Source organism: Bactrocera tryoni, chromosome 4 (genome assembly GCF_016617805.1).
Source record: "Bactrocera tryoni isolate S06 chromosome 4, CSIRO_BtryS06_freeze2, whole genome shotgun sequence".
Taxonomy (NCBI): domain Eukaryota; kingdom Metazoa; phylum Arthropoda; class Insecta; order Diptera; family Tephritidae; genus Bactrocera; species Bactrocera tryoni.
This window is the reverse complement of record NC_052502.1, coordinates 67,334,547-67,353,562: the sequence shown is the minus strand read 5'-3', so window position 1 is coordinate 67,353,562 and position 19,016 is coordinate 67,334,547. Positions and strand designations below refer to the sequence as shown.

General features: G+C 35.4%; 2 protein-coding genes across 3 annotated transcripts in view; one reads left to right on the top strand and one right to left on the bottom strand.

Moving 5' to 3' along the window:
* Window positions 1-19,016, top strand: part of LOC120774046 (flocculation protein FLO11) — a 40,891-nt gene that overhangs the window by 16,318 nt on the left and 5,557 nt on the right. For both annotated transcript variants that reach the window (XM_040103348.1, XM_040103347.1), the window contains exons 3-4: window positions 18,163-18,388; window positions 18,859-19,009. In XM_040103348.1, coding sequence (XP_039959282.1) covers window positions 18,171-18,388; window positions 18,859-19,009 — 369 coding nt within the window. In that variant the 5' untranslated portion in view covers window positions 18,163-18,170. The remainder of the gene's footprint in view (window positions 1-18,162; window positions 18,389-18,858; window positions 19,010-19,016) is intronic.
* Window positions 8,005-9,077, bottom strand: LOC120774047. The gene has a single exon (XM_040103349.1). The coding sequence runs from the start codon at window positions 8,872-8,874 to the stop codon at window positions 8,005-8,007; it is 870 nt and encodes a 289-aa protein (XP_039959283.1). The 5' UTR covers window positions 8,875-9,077.

The following is a 19,016-nucleotide window of genomic DNA, read 5'->3' as shown; positions in this document are numbered from 1 at the left end:
TTTAAACTATTATTACTGCTTTGTAATGTTAGATATTTAAGAAATAATTTTTATAATTTCGGTATCTCGAAAATAGTTTCGGGATTAATTAAAAAAAATTGTAAAAAGAAACATATTTATTATTATAGTTATATTTTTGACGGGTTAAAGAAAATTAATCACGAAAGCATTTTAAATAATTTCGGGATCTCGAAAAAAATTTCGGGATTAAATTTTTTTAATATAAAAATTAAAAAATAGCTATGTTATTATGTTAGTTGTATTTTCTGAATTCAAGAAAGTCAATACCGAAAGTAAGCAAGAAATAATATGGGGATTAGATTTTTAATATAAAAAATTAAGTTTTTTAACAAAAAAAAATAAATAAATAAATAAGAAAACGTGTTATTATTTGAGTTGCATATTCGCTGAGTTAGAGAATGTTAATCCTGAAATCAAACAGAAAAAGCGTTTTAACGTATATAGCAAAAATTAGTATGCGGTTGTACTTACGATTCAATTTGTAACGCACCAAAAGGTGGTCAAAAAGTTGCGGGATTTGGTTATTAACTTTGCGATTTAAATTTTATAATTTAAATCGATAAAATTGAAAAAAATCATTTTAAAAAATTCGAGTTCCGGGAATTTCAGGGTTCGCGAATTTTGGTATATTCTGGATTATGTTTTTCTAAGGACTAAGCCCCTTAACCAATTACGCAAAAATTAGTAGTTACTTAGTACTGTTCCACATTTGTAACGAACTACAAGCAAAAGGAGGGCAAAGAGTTTCGAGATTTGGTTATTAACTTTACGATTGAATTTTTATAATTGAAAAAATTATTTCAAATAATTGGAAAATGTTGGGATTCGAGAATTTCGGTATTCAGAAATTTCGGGATTCAGAAATTTCGAGATTCAGAAATTTCGGGATTCGGGAATTTTTAAAAAACTTTAAACAACTACCATAAAACACTTTAAAAAATATCGGGACTCTGCAGTTCCGGTATTCCTTAGTTAATATGTATTTTTTTAAACTATTTATAAACGCATTTTTAATAGCAATATAATTTTAAACTGTAACTTTGAAAAAAAAAAAATATTTGGGTTAAGTAAGAAAACACCATTACTTCTACCAGCTCTAGATAATTTATTCGTGCTGCATGCCTCTTTATGCACACAATCTACAACACGCAAATGTGTCTTGCATGCCTTTCATTGTATGTTGTTGTTTTTGTTGTTGTTTTTAATGCCTCTGCAATTCGCGCTCGTTTGTTGATGTAATTTTCGCAAATTATTTCATTTTCATTAAATAAGTTCGCTTTTGTATGCCACCGCGCACTTTTTATCTGTTGATATTGTTGTTGTTGTTTTTCTCTCTTCATGCGCTTCAGTAATAATATTAAATAACTCCAATTGCGGCGAAGTGTTTACGACTGTCTGCTTCGCGACAATGGCATAAAAGTCATAAGCGTGTGTTTATGCGCACACACACAAAGGCGTTAATGAGTGCTATACACAGATGTATGATATAACAAAAAAAATATAAATAAAAAGTAAAAAAATTAGAAAATTTAAAAAAATTACGAAATTTGAAAAAAAATTAAGCAAATATTTTTAAATAAATTTAATTTTGGTGTGGAAAATATGAAAACAATAAAAATTTACTTTAATAAGAAAACTAAGTAATTAAATTAATATTTAAGTAAGAGTATATAAAAAAATTTCACAAAGTAAAATAAAAATAAAACTCAAAAATTTTAAGATCAAAGTACAAAATATTTAAGAAAAGTTTAACAAAAGCAAAACCTATTTGCAAAATTCATCTCACCTAAAAGAGAAAAGTGTGTAGTGTTACGATACATTTATACTTGAAAACGCTTTTTCAAGTATTTTTTTAAATATACAACTCACACACTGACCCACTTATTCTTCATAAGGTTTTTTAGAAAACCGAAAATCATTATATGTAGTATATGAGACACATGCTATTAACATGACACATACTAATAAAATATTCTTTGAGTTTTCTTAGAGTACCCCACACACCATCACCAATCATATGGAGTAAAGTCAGCCGAATATTCGAAAATCCTGAGTTAATTATATGGAGGCTAGGTCAAGTTCACACTGTGACATAGTAATGCCAGAGGAATGTTATGTACCTTTACTGTTATGTTATGTACCAAATTTGGTTAAAATCGAGATAGAAAAGTAGGCGATGCCACGCTCCGATTTTGACACCGGCTCGTATAAAGCCCTCTCATGCGATCACGGGCATAAAATTTAATATTTTTAACCGTGCCGATATACATATGTATGTGTTGAGCAGGTTTATTATCGGCTTTCACCTGTTTTTATAATATTTGTGTTTTTGTAGCTTTAGTGGTTTAGGAGTTATGAACATTAAACTTATTAGAAAGCGGCGCCACGCCTACCTTTTCAAAATGTTTAACCCACAGGTGCCTTTACCTATTCTAATTTAGTGTTTAGTTATGGAACTAGTACTTTATTTATTAAAGGCGTATCAGTGATTCGATTGCCAAAACTATTATACTAGTCCCAAGGGTATAGTATACTTTTATAATGTTGAAAAAATAAACAAATAATTATAGCTCAAGTTAATTCCAAAAAATTCTAAACGTTGAAGAATTAAAAAAAATTATGTTATATTTCAAAAATTAAAAATAAAAAAAATAGTTAAAAATTTAGCACACAAAAATGATAATTAAAAACATTAAATTTGAAAAATTAAGAAATTCAAAATAAAGAAAAACTATAAAAGTAAATTAATATAAAATAAAAAAGTGAAACAAGTATTGATTAAAAAAAAAAGAAAAAAAAAAAAAAAAACACCAAAAAGAAAAAAATTAAAAACCTAAAGTAATCAAAAAGGAATTACAAATTTAAAATAAAACTTAAAAAAGGGACAAATTTTAAATAACACTTTTGAAACATTAAAAAAATATATAAAATTCAATTAATTAAAAAAAGTTACATAAATGTGAAAATTAGAAAAGTTAAGCAGTTACATGGGTTTACGGGTTTCAAAAAACCTATTTTTTATCTTATTAAATTCTTGAGAACTTAAGCGCTCGAGGCTAGTTAGGCTAAATGTGCCGTCTTTAAACGCATTTTACTCGAAACTGCGTTTTTGAAGTCGTTTGGCACGATTTCTCAAGAACTACTGAACCAATCTTCAAGAAATTTTAAACAAGTCACGAGATACAATTATCATTTTTTTGTAAAAAGGTCTAACTAAATACAATTTTCATTTTATTTAAAGTTCTAATAAATATTAATAATAAAATATTTTATTTTTTATATGGGGAAAAAATGTTGAAAAAAAGCTGTTTTATACCCGAAGAAAACCATGTAATCCCTTAAAAAAATAAAACAGTATAAATAATAATTTAAATTGCATTAAAAAAAAAAATCGTAAAATTACAAATTTTTACACTTGTTTAAAAAAATTATTGTTGGATTTCATGCAAAAATGAGCTTACACATTTACAATTATCAATGCTATGTTTTCGAATCGTTATAACTTATAACTTTATGAGACTTGTGAAAACCCTAAATATATGTACTGAGAAAATGAAAAAAAAATTAAAAATAAAAAAATGATAAACACATATGTACTCAGTTATTTTTATAATGGAGATTACATATAATTGCACCAAGCAAACGCTTAGATACATATTCGTAACAAAAAATGTGTGCAAAAGTCAAAAAACAATTATCAGAAGTGGGGTCTAGGCCATGCGCGAACTAAAGACTTAAGCGACAAACTTGCGCAAATTAAATTGTTATCTAAGTGTAAATGTTTGTGTATGTGTATAGCTGTGCATATGTGTATAAATAATATTTTGTTATTTATATAATACTATATATACATATACATTCATATATGTATGTATATACATATGTGAGCCCGTCTTTAAGTGCCTACAGCTAATTAGCCACTTATTGTGCGCATGTCTCCATATAGTACGTGCAATTGCCCGAGTTATTATTCAGATTTATGCTTTCTGTACCTTACGTAAACACATCTAAATAAATACAAGACTTTCATAAAGATGCGCGTAAATATGTTGACAATAAACAAGTGTTGTAATTTCGGCTGACATTTAAAATATTATGAAAACACACACGATTAAAGAGAGCTGCATCTTGGCCTATTACATGCAATTGAATTGTTTATCTAATTGCGTTATGCATAATATTTTTAATTATTTTTGTGAGTGGGTTGCAGAAGGGTGACTTAAAAATGAAAGGTAAAACGTATAATGAACGGTATTACGATGAATTTGTCAACAGTTAGGCAAAACAAATTTCAAAATAATTTTCATCTAATGAATAACATTGTAAACTATTTTAATTTCGGGATCCCGAAAATATTTTCGGGATTTATTTTTTAAGTGAAAAACTGAAATCAAGAATAATTTTCAAATAAGAATAGCATAATTGTTAGTTATTTTAAAAATTTCGGGATCGCAAAAATATTTTCTGTATTTTTTTTAATTTTAATAATAAATAAATTTTTTAAGTATAAAAACTATAATCAAAAATTATTTCAAAATAAGTATCGCATAATGAATAATATTTTAAAGCAATTTTATGATACCGAAAATATTTTCGGGATTTTTTTTAAGCAAAAAACTGGAAGCAAAAAAAAATTTTCACATATTGAATAATATTTTTAACTTAATATTATGGGTATCCCGAAGATATTTTTCGGGACTTAATTTTTAAAGCATAATTACGAAATAAGTATCGCACAATAATATAAATAATATTTCAAAGTCATTTAATGATTTCGGGATCCCGAAACTGTTTTCGGGATTTATTTTTTTTAAACAAAGAAATTAAATCAAAATAATTTTCACGTAATAAATAATATTTTAAACTATTTTAATAACTTCGGGATGCCGAATATATTTTCGGGATTTAGTTTTTAGAAGCTGAAATCAAAAATAATTTCAAAATAAATAAGCATAATGAATAATATTTTAAAGTAATTTAATAATTTCGGGATCCCGAAAAAAACGAATTGAAAGCTCAATACTTAAATTCCATGGAGATGAAAAATAATGCATCTCATGGAATTTAGGCATCGAGCTTTCAATTATTATTATTTTTTTTTTCAATTTAAGCAAAATTATAAAATTTCTGGTTTGGGATATTTCGATTTTTCGAAATATAATAAATCAATTTACTAGCTCGTACGAAAGCATCACTGAGTGCTTTCAGATAAATGTTAAAGGCTTCATCATACAAATGTACATTACTGATGCATATAATTTTCAAAACTTGCTGTTCTTGACATACTAAATTTCTTCACGATTAAAGAACATGCCTGCTTGAGCTTCAATTGAAATTAAGCAAGAAAAATATTAATTGAATTCTAAACAAAAATATAGCATATAGTGTGGCGATATAAGCATACATTATAAAGAAGCAATTGTCAAATTAGACTCGCCGCTCACTTGCTCGCCACTTCAGTGTGGTTTCTCACACATTTGTTTAAAGCAAAATCGCTTGGTTGTTTGTTGAATTGTGCGCGCTGACATTGAATGCATTCGCAGCTGTTAACAGGCTTTTCGGAATTGTTTTCACAAATATCTGTTTCAGCGCGTTGTAGTTTGATTAAGCTATTGTTAGAGGTCAAAATTCGTTCATTGAGGAAAAATAATAACAAAAAACAAAAAAGAAAAAACAATAACAATACCAATACCAAAAAAAAAATTAACAAAAAAAATATAACAATAACGATATACAACAAAAACAAAACTAAAAAAATTAACATAAAAATAAGACATTAGTTGCTTGACAACAATCTAAGTGGCAAAATATATTTATTTTCTCTATAAAATACATAAGTATATATGTATATACATACATACATATTTATGAGCATATATGTACATATTCACTTATACAAAAGTATATAGTTACACATGTATTGGCATCTGCATATTGACGTATTCACTTTCAGCTGACTTTATGCTAATTAAAATTATTTCATGAATATTTAAACACTTTGCAAGCAACAGACAGTAGCTAAGATATGTTGATGCAACATTTCAACAAAAAAATCAATGAAATTTTGTAATAAACAAAAATATTTTTGAAATAATTATTGGCACATATGTACATACATTAATCAGATTGAAATTTTTTTGTTAGAAAAATTAGCTTAATCCAATTAAAGTTATTAATGCTGCTTCCCATGCTTCTTAGTTTCGAATATTGGCCAGGAGTGCCTTGCAAAGCAGGGAAGCAATGGAGAGCGTAGCCAGAAGCAGGCGAGTTCACTTCTACTAAGTGCCAGCTCACAAAGCCGTCGAGGGCAATGAGATAGTGGATAAGATGGCCAGCAGTGGTCAGCGAAGATATGCTCAATATCCCGCTGCTTGGCTGTTCACATAGCTTCGCGGCTTTTATAATAGTAAAGACATTTGCTTGAAATATGCTGCAATGGTCAGGCAGTATGCAATGCGCGAGGTTCTGCATGTAAATATAGAAGTTCTCATCGAAAAGGTCTAGAGGTGGTAGGTTTGGCACTAGTTCGAGCGCCGCCGTTGGAATGGCTCTTTGTGCTTCTGTTATGCATAGCGCAGTGAGCGTCTACATTCTTTCGCTTGGCGTTTGGTAGGTAGAGTTCCATAAGCATGCCCACCAGACAACTGCAGCTACTCAAAGGCAGAATTGATCTTACAATCGTTTTGTAGCACCAGTGCAAGAGTAAGGGAGAAAGCCCACAGGTTATGCTGAACATATTAGGCATTAGGCCATCTAATGGATTCGCAGCAGTTTGCTATACAAGATTACCCCAAATTATTTGGTGTCGTCCTTAAGAGAGCGTTGTCCCCCAAATATCGAGGAAGTCTCGGTGGCGGAATTTTGCATTCTTAGTGTAAATAAGCAGTTCCCTTTTTTCTGGTTTCTACCACAGACCCGTTCAGGACTGCATTGATAGTGGTGGTTATAATACTGCTAATGGTATGTATACGCCTTTCCGCTATTAAGATGGTAATGCCGTCATTATCTTGGGGGCTTTGCCGACAACCTCATAAAATACATATAGGTAGTTTTATTACAAAGTTATTAAAATACACGCATTCATATCTTTCCTTGGATACCAATATTAGAATATATAAAATCGAAAACCAGCATGAAAGCCATCCGGCATAATCACTGATATTCGTTTAACCGAGATCAGATTCATCAAAATTTAGACATAGCAGAATTAGCTCAGGAAGCTGCCTAAAGATTATTGGATATACTTATGTACAATTCTCTTTGTTTTTATGTTATTCAGAGAGCTACTATGGTCCAAAATTACTAGAGTCATTTAGATTATTAAAAAAAAGCGACTCTGGCGTGTTGGTTATGGAGCGAAATATCTCCGACTCTACATTCTAAACGAAAGATCAGACAATATTTTGGATAATAAAGCCGTCTTTGATTTTTTCGATCGTTAGGAAATATTATTAGCAATGCTAACCACTGGATCGTAACCAAACAGCTACCGATCCATAACGAAATTCGACGTCGTAAATTTAAATAGATCGGCCAGACTCAACGAAAGCCTCACAATCACATTAGCAGAACAGCGCTAGATTGGAATCCGCAAAGAAGCCGAAGACGCGGAAGACCAGTCAACACCTGGAGACGGGAAGTCAAAGCAGAAGCACAGAGAAGTGGTTATGTTTGGAGAGAAATTAAATTCATAGCATTACTCAAAATTAATTATAATTTGTTTATTGAGGCCCTATGTTCCACCTAGGAACTACGGGAAAATATATATTTGTACATATATAGGAAATGTTATGTTTTCTCTCAGCAAAGGAACATTTTTTTAAAAATAAATTTTTGCCATCGGAACTAAAAATTCATCGGATGTCAGTTCGAAGAAACTTTGAAATAATACATTTAATATGAACTTTAGAGTCCTAAAAGCTTTATGAACCATAATTTAAAAACTATTAACATGAGAGCATTGGCTTAAACTCGTTTATACCGCTACTTTATAGCCAGCTTGGAAAAGGAGTGTCGATTTGAATCTTCATCATATGCAGCGGTTTCCTCACCTTCATGCTTTGCATGCGGCTCGTGCTTCAAACGATCCTCCTCATCGTACGGATGCGGTGGCGGCATGGTATAGAAGGGTATTATCGGTCCAACCGGTAGCTCATACAACACCATATACATTTCTTCAATATCGCGCAGCGACTGAAAGGTGCGCACACCGCTGTCTTCCACCAGCGAGTAGATAAGATGTGAGAGCGCTTGAAAACCGAAAGCTTCAGCCTGCTGTTGCTGCTCCAGCGTTGCGGCTACAAAGGAGACACGTGGCATCAACATATGACGCGCCACTTCCAAAATGCTATAGAAGAATTTCTGCATGAAGACCGGATCTGCCTTAAGCTCGGGATGCAAATAATACTCGAAGAGGTGTAGGCTATCAGGCTCATGCTCCGGATGCTCTTGTTCGTACTTCAGCACTAGCATACGACCGAGTAGCATGAACTCGGCGAAGAGTAGAAACGTATCGAATATTTGCAGCCAAATGGTCCAAGAGCGCCACTTTTTGGTCATCCATTTGACCAGCGCTACGCCGTAGATCTCGTTAGTCTGCTCGTCGATTACCATAATACTGCATTCATTTTGCAGCACGTGATCTACGTAACGACGATACGTTTGTTCCACATCGGGATTATCGTGTATCTTCAGTTGTGCGTACAGCCGATTGGTGCGATAGGAATTCTCCACCATGAAGTCGGCAATGCGTGGCAGCCATTTTTGCGGTATGTCGCGTATGCATATGTCGCGCTGCTGTTCGTCGAGCGTTACGCCTTTGTGCTCAGCCCAATAGATTTGTACAGGATTCATTTTGTAGAGGATATTTGGAGTGTTGTGGATTTGGTTGGAGCAAAGTGGTTAACAGTTATTGCGATAATTTTGCCTTTAACCGAATGTTTTGCGAATTTTACACGAAATTTTAAACGAAAATCAAACAAAAGACGGGTAAAAGAGCTAAGACGAGTTAATTTTAATTTGTCTATATGAAAAAATAAACGAAATTTAGTTTTTGTAAAATCAAAATAAACAAAAGCTAATGGGTTTGTCAGCAATAACTTCTAAAGTAAGACTCAGAGGCATATTTTTTAGAAACTCTCTTTGGAATATAAAAGTACGTTGCAAAAGATTTTAACGTGATCTTCAAATTGAATTTCATAAGGTAAATAAAAAATGTTCCAAAATGACATTTCCTACTTTCGATGTCATTTTCTTTTGCCGATTGAGTTTGCTAGTTAGCAAAGTTTTCTAGACTGCCGATCCTTGATGCTTCTCAGCTACAGCTTAAGCGCTGCATTGTTTTTTAATGGATAATTTTATATGATATATAAGGTCTGTCGGAAAAGAAATAGGACTGCTAAAAAAACAACAAAAAATTAATATTTTTCAAAAGTTATATTTTTTTATTCAAAGTAGTTTCCTTGTGCTTCGATACTGCGTTTAGCCCGGTCAATTAGCATTTAAAATGAGTGTTTAAGGTCATTTTTCGGAATGCTCTTGAGAATATCGGTCGTCGCCTTTTGGATAGCTGAAATGTCCTGAAGCCAGTGTCCTTTCATGGGCAAATGAAGTTTTCCAAATAGGTAAAAATCACAGGGTGCCAGATCAGGTGAGTAGGGTGAGTGATTAATGGTTAATATGGAGTTTTTTGTCAAAAAATCAGTGACAAGCGTCGACCGTTGACACGGCGCATTATCGTGCAACAGGCGCCAGGACCCTGCCTCAAGGTATTGTGGTCGAGCACGACAAATGCGTAACAAAAGACGCTTCATAACATCAAGGTAAAACACAGCATTAATCGTTTGGCCACAAATCAGCATTGTCTTTATTTTTGACTTCTGAAGATGACCGACTCCTGATCGTCACAGAGGTTCTCACGACCTTCTTGGAATCGCTTAAACCACTCATGCACATTACTACGGGATAGGCACTGATCGCCATAATTTTTTTTCTTTATTTGAAATGTTTCCGTAAACGTTTTCCCAAGTTTAAAACAAAATTTAATATTTGTTCTTTACATTTTACGACCGATGACCAAAAGCTGCTGTCACTTTTTGATCGATAACATCGATTGTAGTTATCCAATTGTCTTAAAATTTTTACGAAATGTCAACAAGAGATCAAACTTTTTATTTCATATACCCTTCAATAGGTGACGCCACCAGAAACAGTTACATTTAAAAAGATCTGTTTCTTTTGCCACAGAACTTGTAAATGATAAATCGAACCACCACTTAGAAAGGAGACATAAACATATTTTTAAGTTTATGTTGGTAACTCAGAGATGCCTACAAACCAGCAGCGAATTTAGAAGTTTGGGCTCGTCTTCGTTTCCGCCGTAGTTCAGTACAAAAGTAGTTCAGTACAAATTGTCTGCAATCAGCGCATTGACTTTGCTTAAAAAAAGATTATTGTTAGTTTTTTATTGTTAGTTTCAAAGTGAATCCATTCAGCTCACGTTACCTCAAAGAGACCAGACCTGGTGAAAAACATGAAGTGCTTGCAGAATCTTTGGGAGCCACTTAAGCAGCCGTTTAAACGTTTGAAACGAGCAAAAAACGTTGTGCCTTATAGCCCAGACCTTGCCACTTCTGACTAACATTTTTTCAGGTCGATGCATAAGGCCCTCACTCGAATGCAGTTCATATCAGAATAAGTTACCAAAAATTGGTTTCATTTATTTTTGGCCATCAAGTCGGCGTAGTTCTTTTGGGATGAAATTTTCATATCGTCAGAGAGATGAGAAAATGTTGTAGCTTCAGTTGTGCAATATATAGTTGTAGACTCAAAATAACATTAATATCTTCTTCTTCTTCTTAATTGGCGTAGACACCGCTTAAGCGATTATAGCCGAGTTAACAACAGCGCGCCAGTCGTTTCTTCTTTTCGCTACGTGGCGTCAATTGGATATTCCAAGCGAAGCCAGGTCCTTCTGCACTTGGTCCTTCCAACGGATGGAGGTCTTCCTCTTCCTCTGCTTCCCCCGGCGGGTACTGCGTCATCATTTAATACAGACGAAGGAAAAACGATATCATAGAAACCACTCATATTGAAAAAAAATTGAGTTTTGGTTATAAAATGATATAACCATTTTATAACCAAAACTCAAATTTTTTTCTGGTTTTTTTTTATTTCTGACAGCGAAAGTTGATATGATACACTTATTTAGGTGACGATATGCAGATTTCAAAGCAAGGCGGAAGCTGAGTTATTTTGAATACTTACATACATAGAACCTCCAACAGATTCAGTTAAGCTCCAAAGAATTTTTATTCAACTTATGACTAGACTAACTACTTTCTCTGCTTTGAGGAGCTGGTTGCAGTAGCATCTACAGCATATTGTCATATTAATTCAAGAGATTCCTGCATCATTCGGTTAGCTGCTTCAGTGATTTCTTGAAAGTTGTGTTATAAGATGACGTCCAAGCTTTCCAATAAGCAAACGTAAACTCTCAAATTAAGCTTCATCGAAGCAATAACCACTGAAAGATTTGTTTAAGTTTATTCCTGTTCAACACATCAGAGGCAGGGTGTTCTACGTGAATTGAAATTAGATTCGTTAGACAAATTTTATCTGACTCTTTCTTTACAATAGCACATTCTTTCGGGTTCACCTTATCTTGTGAAAGGTTTCTTGCTTTAACCAGTTGACTGTGTGGAACGATCTTCATTTAAAGAATCAGAATCATTACCTGATAGTTCATATATTTTCGTTTCTTCATGACAAAGTAAGCTTCCACAATTAGTGAAAAACCTTGAAAGCTCAAGCTAAGTACTCATCACTTAATCTTTGAGAAGAAACAAGTTAGAGAACATATAGCATCACCTTCATACCCGCTTCGTGTGTTTTTAGAATACATGTACGAGTATGTAGACTTGAAATATGCAGTAAACCGATGTCAACACAAATCGCTACGCTTGGCAGCGCACTTAAATGGTAAGCGTGTTACGCATGCGCAAATGCGCCGTCAACTCTTTAAAGCCAACAGCGAGTACAATGCATGCTTTGTTCGGGCTACTAAAAGTAGGTGCAACTTACTTACTTACTTGCTGACTAACTTGTGCCCCAGTACTAGCTGTGTAATGGCACGTGCTTCATTTACTGCGTTCCCTGGTATGTGGTTTGATCGTTACCTTTTTGAATAACTCCAATTGCTTACAATGGTTGAGGCTCACTATTTAATTTTCTAATTATGTATGTAGGAATGTGTTGCGCTTTGAGCTGGCAATCAAGTGCCGCTTACACACAGTACTGCCTTTCAACGCCTCGTTGGGTTTTGAGTCTTTAACACTTACGTGTGTCTTAAGCTTTTTGCTAAAGGGAAGGCGGGTATCTGTGTATATTCTTTTCTTGTTTTTTAAACTCATTATCATCACTCATTATCTATACTAAGTCTATTAACTTCCGAGTTTATAGAACCGATTGTTACTGTGAGAAAATGTGGTATCATGAAACCTTCAAATGGTTGCCATTGCTTTTGCGGGTTTGCATTATTCGGCTAACACTCTCTAGAGTGAATTATAATGCTTTTTAGAGCTCAGATATTTAGAAATTTCTGAAGAGCATTTGGGACAAAAAACACTCTATTTCGACTAAAGTGAACTGTCTCATCTCTTCCTTAACTTATTTCACTTTGCAATCGAAAGCAGCAGCTGAGTTGTCTCTAGAGCGGAGGCGTTTTTGGATACAGCGAGTGCAAGTATTTGCCTAATTTCTTCCCTGATTTCTCTCACTCTTACTCGAAGAGCAGGTGCCGAGTCAGCTCTGAAACGGAAGTCACAGAATTGCCAGATTTCTGATCAATCTGTCTAGTAATATTATGCCTAGTCACCTCTGAAGAGAAGAGAGAGTTTTCGTTACTATGGAACCTAACTAGAGATTTGTTGAGAGGACAAAGAAGAAAAATCGCTATTTTACATAAAAATGCTAATGGCTTGCTACCTTAAACTTAGCCCGGGTTACATTCCGGGCGCCTGGGGACGAGTCAGAGTTACGTTCATCCCGAAGGTTGGTAGGGGCTCCAACGTTACGGCCAAGGACTTCAGGTCCATCAGCCTCTCCTCCTTCTAACTAAAAACTCTAGAAAAACTGCTGGACTGGTACATAAGAGTGCACATTCCGCGGGACCATTTATCAGCAGCGCAACATGCTTATTGTAAAGGCAAGTCAGTGGATACCGCCCTGCATACTATCGTGTCATGACTTTAGGAAGCCATTATGACTTAGGAATTCGCTCTTGAAACCTTCCTTGATATAGAGGTAGCTTTCAAAAATATCCTGAAGTAACCAGTCGTAACTGCTCTAGACGGTCTTGGGTTTGAAACAAACCTCAAACACCTCACAACGAGTCTTCTGTGCGACCGAGTGATTAAAACGGAATGGGAAAACGCTTGACAAAATGTGAGTAGGGGAGCTCCACAAGTTGGAGTCCTTTCTCTTTTTCTATGAATCCTGCTTAAAAAACTTGCATATCGTGGCTGCCGGGTGATTGCTTATGCAGACGATGTAGCTCTTACAGGTATGGTCAAAGCAAAGTTCCTGAGTACCGTTTACGAGTTGATGCAGGGGTATCTCAGCGTCTTAACAAATTGGGTAGTCGAAAATGGTCTCGCTCATGATCCCGGTGTCACCGCTGCGCAAATGGGAGACATCCGTCTGCAACCGGTGGATACAGTGAAATTGACTTATCCTGGATAGGAAGTTTTAATGGAAGCCGAATATTGTAAAGAGAGCAAAAAAGGCATCGATTATCTTGTACTGCTTTAGAAGAGCCATTGCCAAAAGGTGGTGTTTCTCTAACAAAAGTGGTCTTCTAGCTCTACGACTTGACTATGGTAGTCCATTATGTTCTATGGAATCTTTATGTGGTAAATGGCTCTAAAAAAGGCCACACTTGCAAAGAAACTTGAGAGCGTTCAACGAGCAGCGCTCATCGGTGTTTGTGTGGTGCACTAAGGTACACTCCAATCATGGCACTTAACGCCAACATGCATATAGTGCCTGTCCCGCGTTGGAAGTGGTATAGCTGTGAAAGTTGCTATGATACTAAGAGAACCTGGGTTCCTAAAACAACACGTGTTTGAACACTCGGAGATCCTCACACACTTTAGTTTCATGCCGAATCCCTGGAATTATGGAGACGCCAACCGAACTCTAACGGCTTTTTCACTGCCTCATTCAGAGAAGTGACCATCCACTCAGATAGCAGGGCGGCGATACTAGCCTTGAACTCAGTAACAGTGCGTTCAAGGTTGATCAAGGAGTGCCTCACCTCGCTATCAATAGCATCGAATCTCTTTGTGATAAAACTGGTATGGGCGCAGGCCACAGCGGAATCGATGGAAATTGTAAAGCTGATGAGCTATAGGAAAGTAACCCTAGAACTACTCTCCGTAGAATGGCAGAGGGTCGATGCTCCCGTATCCTTTTGTGTTCTACTAGTAGATAGCTGTGCTTCGCGGAAGCTTGGCCAGCGTTGGGCCATCATCAGTACAGGCGCAGTCGCAAAAGCCTGTTGGCCCGAGATCGATCGCAAGAGATCTAGTGATCTCTTTGCGTTCAGTAAGGCTAGCCTATCCTAAGTTTAGGGCTTTGAACAGGCCATTGCCCTATTGGCATCCACGCAGTAAGGCTCTGCTGCTGTTGTGCAATAAACCCCTTTTGTCCGTGTATTAGTGGAATTTGTCTTGGAAAACGCATTAGCATCAATTCAAAGTGTAATTACACATACATACATACATATATTATGCATGCATATACTTGTCTGTTTACTCGTATGTATAAATTACCCACATTATTTGTTCAACAATTACATAACTTTAAAGCTTACAGAATCTTAATAGCCAGCAAGAAGTCTCGCATAAAGCAATTGAGATTGCGCCTGAGGCGCCGCAAAAAACGCTCGCATCAAGTCCAAATGGCGCTGTATAAAGTCCAATAAATGAACAGATCTACAGCATAATTGCCACAGTTCAGAAAAGCGGGCATGTGTGCGAATGTATGTGTGCATGTACGTAACAAAAACTATAATTTGCCAAGTGCAATTAAATGTTGTTAGGCGCGATTAAAATTATGAGCGCCATTTGAGCGCTTACGTAATAGCGGCTTTTATTGAGTGTGTTTACATTTACGCTCTAAATTGCAGAGCAGTGAGTGAGTTACTGTTAAATGAGCGTAAGAAGCATTGAGTTGTGCTCAAGAGAATTTTATTTGGCGTTTATTGGTTTAAAAGCAAAAATTATAAATAATATTATATATAAAACGAAATATAAAACTGAGAACCAGAAGGTCACAAAGTAAAAACGAAAAAACAATACAATAATAATAAAATGTAACACAAAAGTATTAGTAAACCAAAATATTTAATATCAAAGGCGCTAAAAAAAATAATAAAAAAATCATTAATATAACATTTATGAAAATTTTTAACCACTTAATAATTTTTTGTTTATAAATTTGCTGAATCGACGAACTTGACTCGAACCTGCTTCTACTTCTTATTGGCAAAGATACCGCTTGTTATAACCACCAACTTGACAACAGCGCGTCAGTCGTTCTTACTTTTCTTACTTTTTTTGACGACAACTGAAGATTTCAAATGTAGCCAGGTCCTTCTCCACCTGGTCTTTCCAACGGAGAGGAGGTCTTTCTCTTTCTCTGCTTCCCCTCGGGGGTACTGCGTCGAATACTCGAAGAGCTGTAGTATTTTCTTCCAATCGGACGACATGACCCAGCCAACGTATTCGCTGTCTCTTGACTCGCTGAACTATGTCAATGTCGTCGTACATCGCGTACAGCTCATCGTTCCATCGAATGCGATATTCGCCGTTGCCAATGCCCAAAGGACCATAAATCTTACGCAGAGTGAAAGAAAACTCGAAAACTCGTAACACCAACTCATCAGCTGTCGTCATCGTTCATGCCTCTGCTCCATATAGCAGTCTTGTAGAGTTTAGTCTTTGTTCGTTTGCTCTCAGTTGCCTACTCCGTCCGAGGTAGCACCTGTTGGTAAGAGTTATTTTGCGTTGGATTTCGAGACTGACGTTGTTGTTGGTGTAAATGTTGGTTCCAAGAAAGACGAAATTATCTACGTTTTCGAAGTTATGATTATCAACAGTGACGGGGAAGCCAAGTAGCGAGTGCGACGGCTGTTTTTTGATGACAGGAGATATTTCGTCTTGTCCTCTTTCACCATCAAGCCCTTTTGCTTCGCTTTTTTTGTCCAATTTGGAGAAAGCAGAACTCATCGGCGTACGCTTGTACTTTCCTGTAGAAGATTGTGGCTTCTCTACTCTGATCTACAGCTCGAACTATTCTTTTCATTAGAGGTCTTTTTACGGTCGCAAACCCAGCGTACAATCCTGGGGGGGCGGATGTTTCGTCTTCTCACTTTAGCTCGCCTTCAAACAGATGTTTTTTTGGCTACCCAGAGGTTATTTGGTCTAGAAACGGACGTCGTGTGTTGCTTTAGCCTTATGTAGAAAATCCTTTCTGGCCATTCCCATGTGAATGATACTAAGGGAACTTTCCTACACATCCTTGATTCGAATATTTCTTATAATTATTAATTAAGATATCGGTTAAATTAGATCGGTGGATCAAATACTATTATATTTTAAGTTCTAGGCTTGATGACTTAGTATGTATGAGGTTTTATTGGTATTGCCGATGCTGCTCAAACCAACGTTATTTTGAGACTCTCTAAATTTCTTTGCGGTATTCTACAGGCCATGTTCTCCAACTCTGAGCACACACTATAGTTCAGTGGTCTCAAATCCTAAGCTACGTTGTCTAAAACATACTGCTTGAACACATTTGTCCCATTTTTAAACCCTTTTTCACAGAACTGTGGATGTGTAACGCCTTTGCGACCTCTCGACCAAATCATTACAGCAGTTGGTTGGTGACCACCTTGAATCCTAAGAGTAAAATTTTTTGCAACTTTTGAAGTTTTTGCGTAGATTTCCTCAAAACTGAAAATTTTTCATCTGTTAAAAGTGTACTTTTATGGCCATTAACCGCGTGTTCCTGAATAAGCCAGTTGATCGACGGTAGGCTTTACTGTGAAGATCATCTCGAATAAGTTTTGATCTGGTTAATATATCTATTTCCTTTGACACAGTTACTGATATCTAAGGCAATTTCTGCAAATGCGTTCACGAACAGTTTATATGGCTGAATTGTTTCGAACTTTCTGTCATCAACCTTATGTTGAAAGTCCTCGGGAAAAGTAATCAATAATGCGGTAAACAAACATACTCTACATAAATATTAAGTTTTTTGAAAGGCACATAAAATTTACCTGTGGGTATTAACGACTTCAGCGAACCTTGAGAAAGCCTACGGAAAACTAAAGTGGCTCAAAAACCTTTATTTTTCCGTCCAATTCTGGCATAAAGTAATGCAGTAATATGAGGATAATTTTTTTCTTCTTCTCTCTGTCTCTCGCTCTCTCTCTTTTTATTTTTATTTTCTATCTAACGCACGGCAGGTTTTTGCCTCTATCTCTCTCTCTCCTTTTCTCGCTCCTTATCCGCATGAACTTATCATAAAATATACTCTTATAATAAAACTAAGTGTAGTTCAGAATAAACCAGTTTTATAACAAATATCAAGGCACCATTCTCATGAGTGGTGTCAGCTCTGAGCACTTTCGGCAGTTTGTGTCATAGAGAAATTCAAATATTCAACATAAATTCGTCCATTTTCATGGTTCAACTAGATGGTAGCTCCACTGAGTGTTATTCGAAAAGGCAAACTCCACTGTGTTAGAAAACGAATTTATGCAAATAATCATCATTAACTACTGTTTACTCGTGTCTGTCTTACATCCTACATCTGTCTATTGTTCACTATACTTGTAATGCTCCCCATATCCCTTTATTTTCACATCCTAAGCACCATTTTTCTTGTGTACCATTTGTACTTACAAGTATAACTATAATGAGCTTTCCTAGCTTAAAATATCTATTATCCACTGAATCTTATTATAGCATATAAGACTTTATATAATATTTTTGTTTTAGCATAATTTATTTCTGTTTTAAATATCAGTTAATAAACACATTTTAAATTTGAACTTAATTACTCTCGTTCCAGACTTCATAATGTACCATCGACCGAAAATACTTTTACTCTGCCTGATTCTGCTACAAATCCGGCCTTACTGCAGTTTACCTACCATCAATCAACCTTTTCCAGACTCCCGCAATTATTTGAGTCCAAATGAAAAACATTCACTTTTCAAGCCACCCGAGTTGGAGGAGACCATTGAAGAGGTGCAGCGAATCTTGGCGCAGGATCCATCTTTGCCGCGCTTGACGAGGTAAGTTAAAAAGCATTTTAAAACACCGGTATACGTTTCCAGTTTTATTGAAGCGAAGGCTCGGTGGAAGACTTATGTGTTTTGAACTGAAAAGGCAGCAAGCAAAATTTGGAGATTTTATTTCTGTTTCCCGTCTTACCATAAACTAATGGGAAATTTTACTTTCCAAGAAAACTCGTAAGGTCTTTGAAACAACTTAATTTTCACTTTATGTAATCGGAGTACTTGATTTATTCTACAACTCGAGCTTAACTGAGATAAGTTGAAGAGGCAAATAGCAGAAGGGACATTTGAGTGGAAAGTACCTTACCTTCTTAATTGAAATTAGTTTCAGTGGGAGCTGTTGGAAAATCTAATCTAGCAGAAGGTAGTCTCAGCTTAATTTCAGGCAGTTTAGACAGAGAAAGGTTACTGATTAGCTGCAAGGATATCCATTTGAACTAACTTACGTTTCTACTCTTCGTTTTCAGAGGCGAAATCGAGGAGCTTTACGAGAAGGTGACGCGTGAGGAGTATCAGAAGAGCGTTGCAGCTGGGGACATGGGACGCGCGGACAGCATGCGTGCACTCATGTTGGTATTGCCATATAACACAGACAATAACACCGAGGAAAATATACAGGTGAATT